This window comes from Monodon monoceros, unplaced genomic scaffold (assembly GCF_005190385.1).
Source record: "Monodon monoceros isolate NGI ecotype Baffin Bay Population unplaced genomic scaffold, NGI_Narwhal_1 Super_Scaffold_20, whole genome shotgun sequence".
NCBI classification, from domain to species: Eukaryota; Metazoa; Chordata; class Mammalia; order Artiodactyla; family Monodontidae; genus Monodon; species Monodon monoceros.
Genome location: NW_021703777.1, coordinates 49,739,827 through 49,760,734, shown reverse-complemented (window position 1 = coordinate 49,760,734; position 20,908 = coordinate 49,739,827). Strand labels below are relative to the sequence as shown.

The following is a 20,908-nucleotide window of genomic DNA, read 5'->3' as shown; positions in this document are numbered from 1 at the left end:
TGCTGAAAAATCAGCTGTTAACGTTATGGGGATTCCCTTGTACGTTATTTGTTGCTCTTCCCTTGCTGCTTTAATATGTTTTCTTTACATTTAATTTTTGATAGTTTGATTAATATGTGTCTTGACGTGTTTCTCCTTGGATTTATCATGTATGGGACTCTCTGTGTTTCCTGGACTTGATTGACTATTTCCTTTCCTATATTAGGGAAGTTTTCAACTATAATCTCTTCAAATATTTTCTCAGTCCCTTTTATTTTTCTCTTCTTCTTCTGGGACACCTATAATTCAAATGTTGGTGCGTTTAATGTTGTCCCAGAGGTCTTTGAGACTGTCCTCAATTCTTTTCATTCTTTTTTCTGCTCTGTGGTAGTTATTTCCACTGTTTTATCTTCCAGATCACTTATCCGTTCTTCTGCTCCAGTTATTCTGCTATTGATTCCTTCTAGAGAATTTTAAATTTCATTTATTGTGTTGTTCATCAGTTTGTTTGTTCTTTAGTTCTTCTAGGTCCTTGTTAAATGTTTCTTGTATTTTCTCCATTCTATTTCCAAGATTTTGGATATCTTTACTATCATTACTTTGAATTCTTTTTAAGGTAGACTGCCTATTTCCTCTTCATTTGTTTGGTCCGGTAGGTTTTTACGTTGCTCCTTTATCTGCTGTGTATTTCTCTGTCTTCTCATTTTGCTTAACTTACTGTGTTTGGGGTCTCCTTTTTGCAGGCTGCAGGTTTGTAGTTCCAATTGTTTTTGGTGTCTGCCCCCAGTGGCTAAGGTTGGTTCGGTGAGTTGTGTAGGCTTCCTGGTGGAGGGGACTGGTGCCTGTGTTCTGGTGGATGAGGCTGGATCTTGTCTTTCTGGTGGGCAGGACCACGTCTGGTGGTGTGTTTTGGGGTGTCTGTGACCTTATTATGATTTTAGGCAGCCTCTCTGCTAATGGGTGGGGTTGTGTTCCTGTCTTGCTAGTTGTTTGGCATAGGGTGTCCTGCACTGTAGCTTGCTGGTAGTTGAGTGGAGCTGGGTCTTAGCGTTGAGATGGAGATCTGTGTGAGAGCTTTTGCCGTTTGATATTACATGGGTCCAGGAGGTCTCTGGTAGACCGATGTCCTGGACTTGGCTCTCCCACCTCAGAGGCTCAGGCTTGACACCTGGCCGGAGCACCAAGACCCTGTCAGCCACACAGCAGATGGCTGGGGACTGACTGAAGGTGAGGTCCACTTAGTCAAATCACAGCACTGTCCTCTGTCACTTTGCCTGGAGCTGCTGTCGGGGATGCGGCCATGGCCGCCGCCTGGAGACACAGTCGGTGCACGTGTGGATGTGCACACGTGCGCGCACCTGTGTGTTTGTATGTGTGTGTGTGTGAGCTCTTGTTTACGGTGCGGCTCACTAACTGCTCCCGGCACCACCAACCCCTTCCCCCCAGAAGGTGTTGGCCACCTGGAATTTTTTAAAAAGCTTTTTATTTTGAAATATTTCAAACATGAACAAAAGAGGAGAGAATTGTACAGGAACTCCCATCTACCATTATGCAGCTTCAACAATTCCCGATATGTTGCCAATCTTGTCTCACACACCCCCAGCTTTTTTTTTGGCTGGAAGATTTTAAAGCGAGTCCTACATTGTGTTATTTTACCAATTAATAAAATATTTCTAAGAAATAAATACATTAAAAAAAACCCAATACTATTATCATACCTAATAGAAATTAACAGTAATTTGTTAGTATCATCTAATACTCAATTAAATATTCAAGCTTCCTTAATTGTCCCCCCTATTTTTTTAAAACCAGTTGATTTGTTCAAATCAGGATCTCAACCTGCATTTTGCATTTGATAGTTATATCTGGTAGGTTTCTTTTTAATCTACCAGAGTTAAAGAGGGTGTTTTTAAGCTAGGGAGTACCATGCTTCTGTGGGGTGGCCCACTCCTTGCTAAGAAGCCACTAGAGCCATACAAGTATTTCTTCCATCATTAGACAAGGGATGACAAGCTGAGTGCATTTTTCCTAAAATACAATAGATGTAACTAAGGAATTTGCAATCTTTCCATGTCCTTTGTGTTCTTACAAGATTAATCCAGAAAATTTACTGTTAAAAACAACTTTAAACATATTCCTTTATTATTTAAAGCATAGATTTGAGTCATGGGTGTCAAAAAGCCACCAAAAAATCCATTCCACATTATTCTCTTGATACCTACGTGTTAGTCATCTGCTTTGGCATCTTCTAACACTGAGAGCTGCCATCCCTGGGGCAAATTTAGGTAGGTGAGGATTCAGGTGGCAACTACATAAGTCATGAACTTCAAGGCTAGTTTGGCAGAAGTTAATAATGAGTATATGAATAAGTTAATGCAGATTGGCCTTAGTTCAGAGGACTGACATGAGGCGGAAGTCAGTGTGTAGGTGCTAAACGGGGGGGGGGGGGGGGAAAGTCTTCTAAGGTGGGTTGGTCCGCCCCTTGATCTGCACACAGAGGACTGAAGCCGGCTCCGGCCTGGCTGCTGTAGGAAGCTGCCCCAGCAGACCCTGCCTGTACCTTCTGTGCTGTGGCCCTTGGAAGACCTTCTGAGTAGAAGTAGGTTCCGGGGAGGACCTTAATGGAAATGTTTATATAATGACAAAGATTTAAAAAGTAAAGAAGACTGTAAGCTTGAGGAAATATTATGGCTGCTCAGAAACCTGCAGTGGTTTCTAGTTGCTCAGAGTAAATGTCAAAGACCTTTGAATAGCCTCCCAGGCCATGCAGCCTGCCCCTCCTTTAGTTTGACCTTTCTGGACTTATCTCCTATCCTATACTGCTCTAGCCACTGGGAGTCACTCTGCTCCCACCCCATCCCACCAGCACTCCTTAAATCTCTTCCTTGCTTACATTTTTCCGTAGCAGTATCACCCCCTAACATATTATACAATTTACTTTTGGATTTTGTTGATTGTATGTTTTTCCACTATGGATTTATCCTTAGTGCCTAGAATAAGGCCTATTCATAGTAGCCACTCAATAAATTGGTTAACTGAATGAGTAGAGAAGTTAAACATTGGAAAATTTGATCACAAGTATATACACTGAGAGATTTCTTGAGGAAAATGAAGGATAAACTTTGAACAGTATTGTGGAAAGAGACATTGGTAAGGGAAAATAGACTAGAGAAGTATCTTCATGAAACAGTGAACTGTGCTTATAAAGTTTATGAGATAAAGTCGGTTTTCTGCTTAATGGTAGAGCCCGTATCATGAGCGATGTACTCTTCTGACTTTGGTACAGTAGATCCTTGGCCTGTGTGAACCTAACAATTGTGATTTCGGCTATTTGTGGGGAGCCCTGAAGGGTCATACCATGTAGTCATTTGTGCTTTATAGAGACATTAGTGGTGACCCCCTGTGCCACTGGTGAGCCCAGTCTGAGCCTGGTGGATGGCCCACCCCCTGCACTGCCTGTCATCCTGGTAGCCTTTTTTTCCTTGGGAATTCAGAAACTCGTATAGTTACACTTGACCACACATTATATCAGAAATTGTATGTTACGGTGATATTTGTGAATTTGAGCATTTGCAAAACAGGGTTGGGGAGGAGTTTTATGAATGTCAAGGGTCTGTATACTCTGTAGGTGTTCTGGTGAGTCTGCTCTTTCACCAAAGGTCTGTTTAAATTTATGATCCTGGGTTCCTAAAGAGTTTGGAACAGATCAATCAAAGTAGCTAAAGGGAGGCAGCATGACATGTAGTGGTTAAGAGTACAGACCTATAGATCTAGACCACCTGGGTTTCAATCCTGACTTGGACAGTTATTAGCTGTGTGACTTCGGGTAAGTAACTAAATCTCGCTGTGCCGCAGAGATGTTGATGATAAAAATGGTACATACCTCATTAGATTATTGTGAGAATGAAATGAGCTGATGATATTTGTAAAGCAGTTACAGCAGTGGCTGGCACATAGTAAGCTTAACCTAAGTGTTTGCTGAATAAAAATAAAGACATTTATTTGGGAAGCCTGTTAGAGGATACTTCAACCTCTGGCCCATAGATACACCAAGATAGGGAAAGAGGTGAGTGTAAGTGATATAATTTGAAGTTATAGGAAGGCATACTGAAGTTAAGTAACATGAAAAAAAATTCTTGAAGGTAATCCCTGATGGACATCGGTTGGTTAATTTTGAAGGAGTATGAGAGAGTGGTTAAGTTAAACTTCCTGCCTGGTCTTCTTGTCACACTTGCTGTGTGATGTTGGGCAAATTATTAACTTCAAATTACAACTGTAAATGGGTATGTTAAAAGTATTTACCTTATGGGGTTGTCATGAGGATTGAATCAAACAAGCATTGTAAAGTGCTTAGCACAATACCTGGAATGTAGAAAATGTTTTAAACATGGGACTTTTAAGGAATTAATCGATGATGAGAATCCCTACTCTCAGTCCCTACATTGTTACAGGTATTGAAGTCCTTTAGCTAAAACCTTCATCCCTGTCTTATTATTAAGCCAGCTGGGCAAAATTTTACAGCATCATGAATGAAATAATGCGTGCATGGTGCTTAACACATTGCCTGGCATGTAGCAAGAGCTCAATAAAATGCCAGGAGCCTTGTCCTTGCCAGCAGATGTGGTGGTTCAAGATGGAAGATGTGAATGGTGTGGCTGCCACTTTGGGTAGGGTTGGGAAGGGAAGGCTGCTTTCTCCATTGTTAGCTCTGGGTGTCAGAGGTGGGATCTCAGGAGCTGTACCTGCGCAGATGCCATCCAGCTGACTCCCAGCACTGTGTCCTGGAACAAATACCTACTCTGGAGTCCCCATCCACCTACCAACCTGGATCTGACCTGAGGTCACTGTAGAAGCCACAATGAATGTATGCAAAGTCACAGACTCAAATGAGAAGTATGAATTAACTCTGGATATCCGGGCTATCCCTGTACTAATTACTACAGACAATTAACATTAACTATGTATAAATTTAAAGTTAGGCTGCAATTTCCAGAGCTCAAAGTTTATGTTGACATTTCAAATCCTAATTTCCTTTTGCAGGTAGTTGCTATCCAGCTTCTGTATTGGTTTACCTAAACACATTACAGAGTTTTATTTGTCCAGTTTCAGGCCTGAGGAACAAAATTGAGCTTTCTCATAGCTTCTCATGCTTCTTCTGGATTTTTTTTTAATTAATTTATTTTTAAAAATTTATTTATTTATTTTTGGCTGCATTGGGTCTTCGTTGCTGCGCGTGGGCTTTCTCTAGTTGCGGCGAGCGGGGGCTATTCTTTGTTGCGGTGTGCGGGCTTCTCATTGTGGTGTCTTCTCTTGTTGCGGAACACAGGCTCTAGGCACGCGGGCTTCAGCAATTGTGGCTCACGGGCTCTAGAGCACAGGCTCAGTAGTTGTGGTGCACAGGCTTAGTTGCTTCACGGCATGTGGGATCTTTCCGGACCAGGGCTCGAACCCATGTCCTCTGCTTTGGCAGGCAGATTCTTAACCACTGCGCCACCAGGGAAGCCCTCTTCTGGATTTTTAAAGCAGTATAAGCTGTGATTTAAGTTCATTCATTCATATAGTCGTTAAGCACATATTTACTTAGAACCTACTATGTGACAGATCTAGGTACCTCTTAAGTTTTTAGTTTTAAGCAGACAAGGGGAAATTCTCATTTGAACTTAATTCTGCATATCACAGTGCAGTTACGGTCTATGTGAAAGGTTAAGTTCTAAAGTTAGGCAATAAGGAAAAAATTAGATAGCTAAGATTATTCTTTAAAAAATCACTTAATTCATCCATAGACGTAACATTTTTCAAGGGATACAACATAGCCATTTCCCCCTCTGACTTTGGAGCAAATCAGTGTTTTGACAAGTAATTGAAAGTTAGCTTGTGTATGGGGTTCATGTTTGAAAACTACATATAGGGTCTTTACACTTAGAGATGCACTTAGTACCAAACATGTATGTACCCTCACTGTACCCCTTCCTCAAATGGTTGATTGATCAATCCATTCATTCATCAACATTTGATGAGTACTTACTATGTGTAGCGCCTATGCTTGACCCTGGAGGTAGAAAGGCTCTAGAAAGATGATACTTGCTCTCAAAGACCTCATGCGGTGGTGGGGACAACTGCCATGATGTGTCCAAGGACAGTCGCTTGAGGTTAAATAAATGATAGTGCAGTGTTGTACCTGCTGCGTGAGAAGCAGACACGTTCAAGGAGCCAATGGAGAACAGAGGAAGGAGCATGGCTCTTCTTGGGGAAGAGTGTGTTTGAGAGTGTAGAGAGCATTCTAGAGAGTTGGATCTTGAAGAATGGGTTAACTAGGATGACATGGTATTTAGAGGAAACAGCATGTACACGAAGGTATGGTAGCCTGTTCAGGGAATGGAATGGCGTGGAGAGTGGCCAGAGCTACGTGTGGAAGGGCTCATGATAAGCCTTAAATTCCATGTTGAGCAGTTTGGACTTCATCTTCAATGTAATGAATGATCTTTAAAAGAAGAATGATACCAGATTTGTTCTGTAGATGGATGGATAAGTGGGGAGTGAGTTCAGAGCCAGGAAGATCAGTTAGAAGCCATTGGTGGGAGGGCAGGTAGCATTCCAGCCCCGATACACTCACTTCTAAGCCTGGACATGTTGGCGCATGCGTTGCAGGATGGGTTTCCAGCTATAGATGTCCTTTCCCCCACTTTTACCCTGTGGGCCTCCCCTTCTTTCCTTTGCTCTGCCTTCTTTACTTGGCTGCTGGTTCCGTCTGGCTCTTGGCTGGAGGGCTGGCCGCAGGGAGGATTTGGGGGACAGGATGGATGTGCCCACTGCTTCCCTCCTGGCTCTCCCGTGGAGTAGCCCCAGCCTTCCAGTTCTCGCCTGAACTCTCTCTTAGGACCTTTCTGTTTTCATACCTGGGCCCTTGAAGAAGGGCAGTTGAAAGTTAAGAGTTGAGAAGGGAGCCTCCTTTTCCTGTTCCTAACAGTCAAAACTCTGAGAAAACTTTCGGTGGGCAAAGTGCTGAATTTTTGATGTAGGAAGTCTGGTCAGAAGCAGAAGCATATGGATCGGAAGCAAGTGGATCAGCCCATTAAAAAAAATTAAAGGGTGTAAGGGTAAGTCAGGCGGATGTCCCAGGGGGTCAGGCAAGCCGTTCCCTTTTCAGCACTTAATACCCTCTCTACAATTTCTCCCTTCATCTGTCACCTCCCCTGAGCCTCCAGGCCCTTCCTCTCCCTTCATGCTGTCTCCATCCTGCTACTAGTTCTTTCCCTGTCCTTTATTGCTGAGCCTGCTCCAGCCTTTCAGAGCTCAGTCAGCAGTCTGAGGACAGTGCAGGAGACCTTGCCCCAACATGCAGAAGATGGGAGAGAGGAGTTTGATCCTTGGCCTTGAGGGGCAGTTTATTGCTGGTCTCCCCAGTTGACACTCCCGTGCATTTGCTTATGGGGACAGAACTAGGCCTTTGGGGTTGTAGGAGTGTTAATAACTCTACTATACTCTCTGGACCCTTGGGACCTTAGATTTCGATTCAACTAAAATTAATTGAATATATTTACTCTGGGAACTTACTTACTTAATACCCTAAATCACTTATGAAGTGTTTTAGGGTCATTTTAAAGTACACTGAAGTGAGAGGTTAACTAACTTTCCCAAGGTTACACAGTTACTAAAGGGCACATCTGGGATTTGCACTCACTTTTACCTGATTCTGCATATGTGTAGATGGACCAGCTTCTGTAACTGGCCATCATATTAAATAAAGTTTCCAGGGGAAATTTTAAAAAGCAGATTTGAAATGACCTTTTCTAAATTGAAATTTTTATTGAAATAATTGTAGATTCACATGTATATTTGAGAAATAATACAGAGAGATCACTTGTATACTGCCAGTATTCCCCACCATTAACATTTTGCAAAACTTTAGTACAGTATCACGACCAGGATTTTGGCACTGATATGATTCACTGATCACTTATGATCCACTTATTCAGATTTCCTCAGTTTTATTTGTAGTCATTTCTTTGTATGGGTGTATGTGTGTGTTTTCAGTTCTGTACAATTTTATCACCTATGTAGATTCGTGTATTTATCACCACAGGTAAGATACTGAACAGGACCAACTCAGCAAGGACCTTTCATGTTGCCCTTTTATAACTGTGAGCACCACCCGCTGCCATCTCTATACTCTGGTCACCACTAACCTGTCCTTCGCATCTAAAATTTTGTCATTTCAAAAATGTTGTATAAATGGAACCATACAGTATGTAACATTTTGGGATTGGCCTTTTTCATAGCCTAATCTCTTGGAGATTCATTCAATTTACTTTTTTTTCACCAATAGTTTGTTTCTTTTTATTGCTAAGCAGTATTCCATGGTATGGATATACCAGTTGGTTTAACCATTCACCTGTTGAAAGACATCTGGGCTAATTACTAGTTTTTGGCTATTACAAATAAAGCTGCTCTGAACATTCATGTACAGGTTTCTGTGTGAACATAAGTTTTCACTTCTTTAGGATAAATGCCCAAGAGTGCAAGTGAACTTTTAATGCAGTTCATAAATCCAGAATTATGTTTGGCGTGATCCTGCTCTGGATTCCATTTTCACCTTTTATCCAGTCTGATTTCGTGTGGGGCTGTCACCCCTTTCTCCCTGACCTCGGGCCTGTGTACATTTCCAGACTGCTGAGGGCACTCCTGAACTCTGTGGAGGGGATTTGCTTTGCTTTGCTGCTGCCTGATCGCTGGGACTCGCCTCTGCCATTAGTCATGCTTGTCAGGTTTGCCACGTTGATGTTTCTTTCTCCCAGCACCTACGTCCAGAGCTCCAGGAGTCTCTACAGTTAAGCCCACACCCGCGTCCTTCTCCCTTTCTCCCTGCGGGAGTGGAAGGCCCTCTCAGCACCCGACGAGGTGAAGTTAGGAAGGAAACAGTTGCAGCTTTTCCTCCGCCCCTGCTGTCCACTTCCCTGTAGTGAACACGTGTTGCCGAGAGATGGCAGTGCTCTTTGCAGCCACTGGGATTGCTCTCCCCTGTCGCCTGTGCTTTGGAGAACCGATGTTGTTCTTTATATGTACGTTGAAAATGTGGACAGCAGATTTTCCAAAACAACAAAGGCACCAGTAAAACACTGTGTGGTTTACAAACTTTGAAAGAAAACATCACGTTGGCAAATAATGGGTGATGAAAACGGTTCCCCACTTCTTAGAGATGAGTTGAATAGGAAATAGAATTCGGGGATGTGTGTGTGAGGGTATAATTTTAGATGTCAGTACTGGTGGTTGCATTCTGTGTGGCTCCTGAAAAAGACCTGTGAAAATACTGATTTTTTTGCCTCCCATCTGATCTAAGACCAGCCAAGGAGCAAGGAGAGCCTGCATTTGAGCTCTGAGACTTGAGATGAACCCCTTTTAGTCCTCAAGGAAAGGCCCTTATGCACAGTGTAAATATAATTTTCACGACAGCAACAGCTAATACTAATAATACAACTCTTCACTTCCTGGTATTTGTCCACTCCCCTGCGTGCGTCACTTCGGTGTGTGCGGGCATGTGTGTAAACATTTGCTGTGCACAGGAAAGCTGTTGTAAAGTGAGAGATTATGGGGTTCCCTTGCTGTTGTAAACAGCTAGTGAGGATAAAGTGAGATGAGCTTTAATGTGAGGTTAACTGATTAAGTTGTACGCATGGAAAGAACTGGTGGTGTCCAAGTCGGGTATGGACTTGTGAACAACTGGAGCCGTTCTGCTCCCTAGGGTGCCATGGTCTGGTGCCTTTTTGGAAGCAGTCAGAAAGCCCCGCTGTTCATTCGATCCACGTGCGGCTTGGTTAAGTGGAGAACAGGGTGTGGAGGAGAGGGGGTTGGCTCTGGGAGTGGGGCTACAGCCCCAGAATGATTCCTCTGTGTACACACCAGTGTGCCAAGGTCAGAGGGCTGTTTTCCGCTTTCCTGGGTCTGGGTGCTGCTGCGGCTGTGACCCTGCAGCTCAGAACATAGCCGCGGTCCTGGGGTGGCAAGGGAACACGTGGCTCCACCTTAAGCAGCAGCCTTTTTGCTGCTAGTGCATCCTTTGGCAAAAGCCTTCAGTTAGGAGGAGAATTGCTCTGCATAAAGTTATAACCCTGAAACCAGATGCTGTTACTATAGAGACGAGTGAAATGCTGGCGTGGGAGACAGAACAGGGGAGGGATGGGAGAAGGGAGGTGGGAGGGCAAGTGAGGCTAATCTAAAGGCTAGCACACCAAAGACCTTCAACCTTTAGCAGCACTGTGACAGGGCATGCTCGCATTCTGAAACTTGTGTGCTGGCGGCCTGCCACTTGCTGACGGGCTGCGTGGCAGCTGCTTGCTGTGTGGACTAGCTGGTGAGCACGTTGGCAGTTGGCGAGGGCTCTAGGGGTGGGAACTCAGAGGAGTGGAATGTAGATGGGTGCCCATGGCCCAATGGCTGACAGTTTTGCACACATGTTTCTCGTGCCGGGCTTAAGTCACCCTTACAAGCCTGTTCGGCGATTAGGACCGGCTGCTGAGAGCCGGTCCATTTCGCAGCAGATTTGACATGTGTTACAGTTAAATCACTTTTGTGTCCCAGAATAATGGAGGATGAGAGAAGCCCCACGTTGTGTGGACTTCTGGGGAGGGGGTCGAACTTCTACTGTCAGAGGCCCTGTTGAAGGAAGGCAGTATCGGCCCCGTGTGGATTTTATACTGACTGGTATGACCCTTATCCCCGTGATGATGGTGAGAAGCTTGCAAATCTGTTCTGAACTTTGCCTCACGCTGGCGATGCGAGCAACCTAGGGAGCTGTTTAGAAGCATGCTCATTCCCTTCTTTGTTTTCAGCAAGTGCAGTTCGTGTGAAAGGAACATTTCAGAATGGATTTGGGGGCCTGATTAGGGACCAGATGAGTTCATTTCTTCTTACTGGTAGAGGGGAAACCTGGTTGGGTCAGACCGTCATTTTGAAAGATATCTCTGTCTTACTAATAATAGCAAGCAACTGAGAAGATTTGGTGGGGAGGGCGAACACAAACCCAAATAATTGACGCTTGTGGTGTAAAGATGGAAGAAAGCTGTAAAATCCCTGTACTTGGTGCAAAAGCCCAGATGTGCCAGGCTGCACTTGGTCTTGACCGGGAGAGGGCTGCTTTGGGCATGCAGGTTTTATATTTTCAGTTTGCATTTTCTTTTTCACTTCCTACAGGGAGGAGGAGGCTGCTTACAGATTCTCTGCGTTGTCCATCAGAAAGAACTAGGTTTCTAATTACTTGCTATGTATAGTCTTGGAGGGAATGTGAAATATGTATCAAAGAGCCAAAGAATGCCCCAACCATTATTCTCTCTCTAACTCAGACAGAGCCTGGGGACAGTGCTTCAGTTAGGCTGGATGGTTTTCTCCACCCAGGAAGAGGGCTCTGGGCATTCACGTTTGTACGGTCTCCTTCAATTGTTACTGCTTTCTTCCTTTAATTCTGCTTTGATTGTTTGTTGTATGCGATTTTGGGAAGGGCTTAGGTGCAAAGGCTGGTAAACATTTTATTTAGGAAATGTGTGAAAAGTCAGTAAATGACTTTGGGACCAGCGTGATTAATGGTGGGGTGCAGAAATGATATTCTGCGGGAAATTGTGTTGGATTCTGTAGGTTGATAGGAATGGAAAGCGTTTGTTCTGAGAAGAAATGTGGGCCACACTACTCTTTGTTTCCTGAAGGGGAGACAGTACTATGAATGTAGATGCAGTAGTACAGGACTCCAGGATTTTTTTGTGTTTCCAAGGCCTTTTAAGGAAATTTCTCCATTAAGCTGTCATCCTTACCTAGGTCTACGAGTGCTGTATTACTGATGGGGTCTTGTTCTTTGGACCAGCCCTCAGATTGCTAGGGGAAGTCTTCGAGAAGGCAGATATGATTACACTAGAGCCTCTGTCTGTCTTGCTTATCACTGTATCTCCAGTGCCCAGAAGGGTGCCTGGCACCTAGTAGGTACTCAGCAAATATTTACTGAATGAATGAATGGAGGAGGGCAGGAAAGAGAAGAGGGAATGACTGAATGCTGCTTGTGTGTCTAGCACTGTGCATGGTATGTTTGAAGTACTTTGGTCATCGTTACCAATGACCTCCATATTGCCAAACCCAAGTTTTTCTTCTCTGTCTCGGTCTTTCTCAGCCTCTCGATAACGGCCCTCTCCTCTTTCCTCAACTTCCTTGACATCACTCTGTCCTGGTTTTCCTCTTACCTCATTGACTGCTTTTGTTCCTCTGCTCTGCTTGTAAATGTTGGCATGCCTGGCATGCCTGGCACAGGATCTTAGGTCAACTCCTCTATTTCTGTATTTTATTCCTGAATTTCATCTAGTAATAGCTTCAGATACTAGCTTTATTCATTGATTCCCCAATTTTTATCTCCAACCTTAGGCTTCTGAGCTCTAGCCTTAGACCTCCATCTAGTTGTGTGCCTGACAGTTCTTTTTTAATATATAATAAGCATCTCAACCATAAAGTGGCCAGAAAAGAACCCTTGGTTCCTCCCCTGAAACCTGTTTCTCCCATAGTCTTCCCTGGGCTCCTGAGATAGTTTGTTAGTTTCTTTTGTCTCCTGACTATGCACTTTTCACATAGCAGCCGGAGTGATCCTTTATTATTAGTATTATTTTATTTTTATTTTTTTTCCCTTTGCAGTACGCAGACCTCTTACTGCTGTGGCCTCTCCCGTTGCGGAGCACAGGCTCCGACGCGCAGGCTCAGCGGCCATGGCTCACGGGCCCAGCCGCTCCGCGGCATGTGGGATCCTCCCAGACCGGGGCACGAACCCATGTCCCCTGCATCGGCAGGTGGACTCTCAACCACTGCGCCACCAGGGAAGCCCCAGAGTGATCCTTTAAAAGGCAAAACAGCTCAAGTCACTTTCCATCTTGAAACTCTTCAGAGGCTGCCGTAACACCTAAAATTCTAACTTCTTACCATGAGCTGCATGGCCCTGATTCCCTCCTGCATTGTCACCTCCGGTTGATCTCCTGTCTATCTGTGCAGGCTCACTGACCTTGCTCTGTTCCTATAACATGCTAAACTTCTTCCCACCTTAAGGCCTTTGCCCTTGCTATTCCCTTTGCTTGGAATGTTCTGCCCTCAGATTGTCAAATGCCTGGTTCCTTCCTGTCATTTTCATGTCTGCTCAAATGTCACCTCCTCAGAATCCACATCTGAACCACCTTATGCTAAGTAGCCCCCTCCCTTATTATTATTTTTTTCTGCAAAGCAATTAATGCTAAGATTACCTTGTTCATCTATTTATTATTAGTTTTTGAGACATTTTGTCTGCCTTATTCAAAAATGTATTCCCCTCCCTCTCAAGAGTGCCAGGAACATAGCAGACACTAAATAAATATTTGCTGAATCAGTAAATATGTTGGATTATTTAATCTTCATGGGAACCAGAGGCTCACAGAGGCTGGTAACTGACTTGACCTCTCAGATCTTCAAGGCATTTTCTTTTCTACTGTGATCCTGCTGGCTGATCCATGTCCTGTTTTTATTTAGTTTTATATTTTTAGTTTGAGTAGAGAAAAGGAAAAAAGATGAACTTTTACGTATAAGACCCATATCCCTGAAAAAGGATATTCTGCAAGTTTCCAAAAGTAATGAGTTTCTTAATGGCATTGTCCACCAATAAAGGTCAGGTGAAGAAGAAAGGAAGGAAACAAACCTTTATTAAACATGTAACAGGTGCTAGGCACAAAACTGAGTGCTTTCATGTGTGTTACCTGATTTGAATTTCCTACAAGGTTGATATTATTTCCCCCTATTTTGGAGATGGTAAAACCAAGGCTCAAAAAAGTTGGATACTTTGCTCTAGGTGATAGAAATACTAAGAGGTAGAACTAGGTTTTTTGAATCCGGGTCTACCTGACACCATATTTCTGACTTTTTAAGCTCAGATGGTTGCTTTGTGAGATGCTCCTAAAATAGAAAGGAAGAAAAAGATTCAGTGCATATCACATAGATGATAACAAATATGGGAAGCACAAGAATAAGTTATACAGACAGTATGGAAAACAGACCTACAGTACAGTATTCAATACCCGAGCATATAATTGGATGAATGGAATACAGAGTGAACATTTCACTCTCTGGTAGAGCTCATGTACGGTATGACATAGGACAGCTGTCCTCAGAGAACGTTCTTTGTTTCTAGACCGGTACGACACAAGCAGCATTTGAGCAATTCGGGATTTCTTTCTGCTTTCACTATAAATAGAGTTCATGGAATTCTGTATGTCAAAGTTAATGCAATGAAAAGAAGTCACAGAATATGGAAATAAACCTTAACTTATTCTATAAACCAGAGACATGTTTGGCATCTGGAGGCCGTACAAACGCTGTCCTTACTTGGTTGGATCCTGAGGTCTTATTTAGCATAGGAAATTGCAGACATCCTATTATGTAAGGAGACAGGAGGACAGCATAATGTGGCTACAAAATGAAGAACTTTATGCCCTTCAGGGAAGAGTTAACGGGACAGATATACATAGAGAGAGACGTGTGATTAAGAATGTGGAAAATGAATGAATGGGTGGCATATATATGTGACTGTTGCCGAAGCCGGGTTGCTGGATAATCCTCAGATGTCAGATTTCCGTAAGGCCAACATGTGACTCAAAGCTTGCCACTCAACAGAGAACACTGGGCTGTGCTGGTATTAAGAGGCTGGCTGGAAGCTAGGCTTCCACTGTGCACTAGCCTAACTCCCTGTCGCTTTCTGTGCGTGGGTGGGTGTGCATGTGTGCGTGTGTGTGTGAGGGTATACATTTTTATGCAGTGGGTGTTTAAAGAGCTAAGCACTGAAGCTGGATTTCCACAAACGATCATCACGAGCACTCCAGGCACACCAAACTTCCTCTCTTGGTATTTTTTTTTCCTTTCATCTTTTTTTGGGGGCGCATCCCGAAGGGGAGAACCCCCAGCATCCAGCCTAAAGGATCGAGATGATTTTCTCTTACCTGTCCCTGTGGGTGCCCTGTCAAGGTTAGAACTGAAGCTATGTGGGACCGGCATATTCTCAAGCACCAATGAGAGGAGCTGAAGGAGTGAAGCAGCAGCAGACACCAAAGGAAGAGGGACTCTGCCCTGTTAACATGAACAGCAGCTTGCAGGTTCACCTGCCCAGAAGCTGGGCTGTGTCCAGTGGCTCACTCCAGGAGAAGTCTGAGCATTCTTTTTTTCTTTTTTATTACTATAGGATGGAGGATGAAGCTGTCCTGGACAGAGGGGCTTCCTTCCTTAAGCATGTGTGTGATGAAGAAGAAGTAGAAGGTGAGCTCGCTGGGTCTGGGGAAGTGTATATTCATATACATATGTCTTTGTAAATAATAGCACTCATGCATTTCATGTATCTTATAATTTTGAAGTTAAAAACCCAAGCCTATCTGTGGAGCTTCATTAATCTCCACATTTTGCTTCAACACAGTAATTCTAAGAACTTCCGTGGACCATCAGAATCTGAATCAGTGTTGTCCCGCATGGTTGACAACAACAACAAAAAGGTCTTACTTTGAAGCAGGTGCCTATGTTAGCTGTGCCTCTCTGTCAAAAATAAATATTTTGCCAGATAATATTAACTACCTTCCAATGACTAATTCAAGGAAGCTGCTAGATTTATATAAATGGATTTGGCAGTATCTTCTAATATTCTTTCTTATAGCCTGCAGGGTAGAAAAACAGATGTTGCAGAGAGAGAATGATACCATTACTGCAGGAAACATGGGGCTAAGCTGAGGAGTTAAAGAGTGGTAATTATGGATGTGTCTCAGTTAAGAAAAGATGGACAAGCATTTTTTTTTTTTTTTTTTTTTTTACAGGGAAGCCACTTGGGGCTACTTTTCTTTGTGGGAAAGTTCTTAATTACAAATTCAGTTTATTTAATGAATGAATACATTTATCTATTCACTGTATCTATACACTTTTGGACTGAGTTTGGGTAGTTTATTTTTTTACTATCCAAAAGTCTATTATAATATTCTATTATTATCTTTTCAGTATCTATATCTGTAGACCCTTTCTTGATGTTGTCGCTCTTACTCTCTTTTTTTTTTTAACATCTTTATTGGAGTATAATTGCTTTACAATGGCGTGTTAGTTTCTGAGACAAGCAGTTTTTACTTAAAAAATCTCTAGGACCTCTTTTATTAATGTTCTCCAGTGCCAGTTGAAAATCAAATAAGAGTTAAATTTTAGCTGGTGCTACGGTGCTTTCAGTGTGCCTTTTCTTCTCTTGTCTCTTGACTTATCAATGATGTGGGAATAATACTATTTATTTGACAGTCATAAGGCAGGGCTTAATTAATATTTATTAAAATAATTATTTGAAGGTGTGACAGGTATACAACATTTATAATGACAGTTTTAAAAATAATCAAGGTTCTAGAAAGTACTCATAAAGTTAAGTAAGACTTCCTGGTGAACCATGTCTTAAATTCTGCCCTTTAAAATCACCTGAGAAAGGATTCATATGTATTTTGGAAACTCCGGTCTGATGGGTACCATTTGGTAATTACTTAATGCCTACCAAAGACTTGGACCAGACGGGTGGTGGAGTTGGGAAAAAGAAGGTGGATACTGTGTGTTCTGGAGTGATTCATCAACCAGACTGAACACCAGGTCCCAGGCAAGTGATACTCCTGTGCCACCTGGGATAGTGTGAATAGTGTGGCCATTATGTTTCCTAGGTAAGTTTTTTCTGACCCTGTAGTGCTGGAGTGTTGGTTCCCCCAGCCCCCCATCTCCCTACTTGCCACATGTATGCTCTTGAGACTGAATAATAAGAATTTGATGCCTACGTTTCTTAGGAAAAAGGAAACCACAATATTTTCTTTCATATTGTTTTATGGGTTCCTTGCACTTTTACAACATGACTGTGGGAAAATGCCAAGTTAGTGAAAGCAAAATAGTGAAACTTTTGTCTGAAGATTCTAGTAACCCATGCTGCTAAGTCTTCATTGTGCTGACTCTGTCACTGTCCCAGTGTCAAAGGGGAGATAAGAATCTTAAAGTTACAGCATATGAATATAAGAAATATTGTAGGAATGAGCAAATATCCTATAATTTGAGGACAATTAAAGTAGAAAAATCTGTGAGAAAGCGTGGGGGTGAGATGTGTACTGTGTGTGTGTGTTCCTTGAGAATAACCTTCTACCTAAGTTCACAGGAGATGTAAATCACCTCTTGAATTTGTAAGGTCTATAGGACTGACAGCACTCTACTGCAGTAGGATATTGTACATGGGTTTCTTAAGCCTTTGACTAAGAAGTTTTTCCCTTGATTTTCAAGCACAAAATTAAGACAACACTGTAATGAATAGCACACAAATCTGTAGCTGGGTTTCTTTATGGAGAAACAAAAAAGGCAAAAGGTAGAGATATCTGTAAAATTGTCTTTGTGATGACTCAACTTGCCACATGGATTTTGTGTACTTTCCTATTCTGGTAAGACTTCTATTTTAATGATTATCTTTCACATTGAGTGGAGCTTGGGTTGATTACATTTCTTTCAAAGCATGTTTAGCTAGTTGCCTGTGGTTGAATCCTGAGGCCCTGTAGGATGGTTGCTTATGGCCATTATTTGGTGGAGAACATCCAACAGTGTGGGCTCCTTATAGCAGAAGTCATGAAACAGTAATTAGGAACTGTTGTTCCTAATTCAGTGCCCTCCCAGTTGACCCTCCCATTTTCTCACCTGGCCTCATCCACTTTCTCACCTAGCACTTAAATTTTGTAGTAACTCTAGGTGAAAGTGTAAAGAGGTTGAAATGGAGATGGGCTTGATGGCTTATTCATGGTCCCAGTGGTTGAGAGTGAAGAAACAGATGACTTGACTGTCAAGACTTCTAATCAAGATTTTGATGGGAATGTTTTCCACAAGGATGTGAGTCTGTCTCATATTTTTAATTGCATAGAGTGTACTTGAAGGAAAGCAGACTGTTATTTTTGTTACGAAGTAGCTGAGTTTTTGGTACATTTATGGCGGAAGTAAGTGCTCCAGGTTTAAGGATCAGAAATTCAAAGGGCAAGGAGCTGAGGGGCTTCCTTCCTTAAGCATGTGTGTGGTGAAGAAGAAGGAGCTGGAACACCTAACATTTCTGTTATCAAATGTGTTTCCTTTTATCCAAGTATTTATTTCTCTTGGCTTCTTGGATAAACATGGTTGAAGTATATTGCAGCACACTTGGCACAAGTGAACTTAAGATAAAACTTTGTTTCTTAAAGTAATTTGCACAAATAAAATGCACTCCCATTAAATGATTATTAGGGTGACTTCCAGTAACTCTAGTTACTCTGAAATGTTTATGCTTGGAAAATTCTTCTTAAGGTCGCTCAGTTTGGGGTGACTGGATTCAGCTCAGCCTGAAGGCAAGAAGAGTCAGATGCTCCCTGGTAGTTCTTTCTAATGCTGTAGCTCTGAGCAGGGGAGACAGGTTGAGATTTCCAACCATACCCTCAGTTCACCTGCTTCAACTTTACTCTCAGTGGGTGGTGTGACACTTAATCCACATTCTAAAAACTCAATAGAAAACCATCAGCTGCAAAACTCACTAAGAATAGAGTGAGTCAGAAGAGGAGTCATCTTCTGTTTAAATAATGAATTTATCTATGTGAGATATATATTTAAAGACCTAAAGCTCGTTTTCACATAATTTGCCTCCTGTGCATTTGTGTTAATGGTTTAAAAAGATACTCTTGAGAAAGGAAACCAAGTGTCGAATTTAATCTTTAAAATAAAGAGAGGCTTGTATGTCTGTTCTTTCAGTGGCTACCTTCTACTGTGTTTTGTAAAGCTAACATTTTTGGCATAGAGTGGTTACTGTGGATAAACTCATTTAAAATTTGTAACATTTCGGATATCTTATTTGTTTCTGTTCCAAAAGGCTCCCGCCCAGACATTTCCACAGAATTGGTCTATAAATGACAAATTGACATTACCAGAGTGACCCAGAAATGCCCACTATGACGAACAAGACTGATTTTTCATTTCAAACACACTTAATGGAAATTGGCAAACTTTGTTGGGTGAACCGGGGTTGAGATAGGAAGAAAGATCCCAGGTAGCTTTTTCTAGAGGAAGAAATTCTATGGATATTTTATCCATTAAAAAGTCAGCCAGGATTTTGGATCTGTATGATATAAACAGATTACTTAATATTCTCATATTTTGCAATAGGGGAAAAAGAGCAAACTCCACCTTATCCTTGAGATAAAGCCTTGGCTCTGCAAGGCTAGGTAACTCCCCGGCAAGCCTTGGCAACTCTGACTTCACGAGGAGGGGCCTTTTCTTAACATCAAGCCTACCCAGCAACTCAGGAAGCATAAAGTACAGCAAGACAATATTGGCTGAAATGGGTCTGCATTTCTGAAGTTTGATCGGTGCTCTAAATGCCATTATGATATATTGGGGTGATTTTCCTCTTCCATTGAAAACCAAGTCCAAAAGGAAGTGTGCTCCCATCTGTCCAAATGGAAGAATAATTCTACAAATTCTCATGTCTACTGATGGATATTAAGAGAGTGAGTATGGTTGAAAATGCATGGAATTTACAGGAAGGTTATTTTTAGGGAAATAAAAGTTAAAAAGTTGGACAGGGTCTGGAACAAAGTAGACGTTCACTAAATATTTTGTTAAAAAAGAGAATGAATAAATGAATGTGTAAATAAACTAAATGAAGCATATATAGAATTACTTTATATAGTCCTCTAATCTTTGTTTAAATTTTTTTAGTTAGAAATTTGGTTCTCTTACTTCTCTTAGTCAAATGAGATGATATAGTCTCTGATGATCCTATGTTTGCTATTAATCCCATTTGATTTTGCAAAGATCATTGATATATTTATATCATTTATATTGATAAGAAAAAGAAGCCCCTAAAACACCTCCAACCTTATTCTTCTTCCTTCCTCTGCTCTGTATTTTAAGGAGAGAGACTAAAATGATGAAATGGTGGCTTTTGTATTTTTGGAGGTCAGGATCTCAACATTTTACAGACATGAAATCATAATGACTTAAACCTATTTTTCACTAGAGGATATTGTGATGATGTATTTATGTGTATTGGAGGAGGTAGTATGCTAAAGAAAAAGTGGGGCCTGGTGGAAATTTGTTAATAATTACAATGGTCAAAAACGTAATTGCCGAGAAGGAGTGAATGAAAACCTATCAGCTGGGAAGGGAGGGGCTGAGTCCAAGCTGGCGCTATTCTGAGCGCAGGATGTAAGTGTCCGGTTGCATTTTGCTGACCTCCTCTCTCCTGTTCACTCTAATTGCTCCGAAACAGTGTGTACAGAGGAAATACTTGGGCAAATATTGCTGAAGGAAAAGGCTTCTTGAAAGAAACAATGTATCCACACGTTGGAGAGCTTGAAGGAAATGCGGTGAGGTGTTTAAGGGTTGATGCTTGGGTTCCCAGAGCATGTTGAGCCCACGCAGACCTTTCCCAGTGTCCTGCTGCTTTCTCCTTGTGGCTCCAGCTGAAAGCCCGCCAGAGGGCCTAAAGCAGGCAATACTTAGCTCTCTGACACCTCCTGCTGTGTCAGTGACATTAAATATTTGTATATAGATTTCTTGGATGATAATTCCATGGGTTTCTGAAACTGGAGTCAGACATCCCTTCCCAGAGTTTTCCAGTTGTAGAGAATTCCCTGGTAGTGTAGTACGGGCTAAAGCCCTCTGGAAGCCACTTTCTGTCCTAGGTGACTACATTCTTTTATGGCAAGAGGCATACAAAATTGAACTTGGTACTTGAGTTGTGTTTTACAAGGATTCAGAAATAATACACTTGGAGCATATTTTGTCTATAGTTGAGTTTCTTTTTCAAAGCTTTGTATCTGCTCATATTTTTTTTTGCGGTATGCGGGCCTCTCACTGCTGTGGCCTCTCCCGTTGCGGAGCACAGGCTCCGGACGCG

The 20,908-nt window shown here is 42.2% G+C and overlaps 1 protein-coding gene across 4 annotated transcripts in view; it reads left to right on the top strand.

The window, feature by feature from the left end:
• Positions 1–20,908, top strand: part of SLC4A4 (solute carrier family 4 member 4) — a 401,333-nt gene that overhangs the window by 83,642 nt on the left and 296,783 nt on the right. For 3 of the 4 annotated variants that reach the window (XM_029234897.1, XM_029234898.1, XM_029234895.1), the window contains exon 2: positions 15,197–15,270. In XM_029234897.1, the coding sequence (XP_029090730.1) occupies positions 15,198–15,270 (73 nt within the window). In that variant the 5' untranslated portion in view covers position 15,197. Of the gene's footprint in view, positions 1–14,559; positions 14,596–15,196; positions 15,271–20,908 lie in introns of those variants that run through there. The other variant, XM_029234896.1, reaches the window with a different exon arrangement.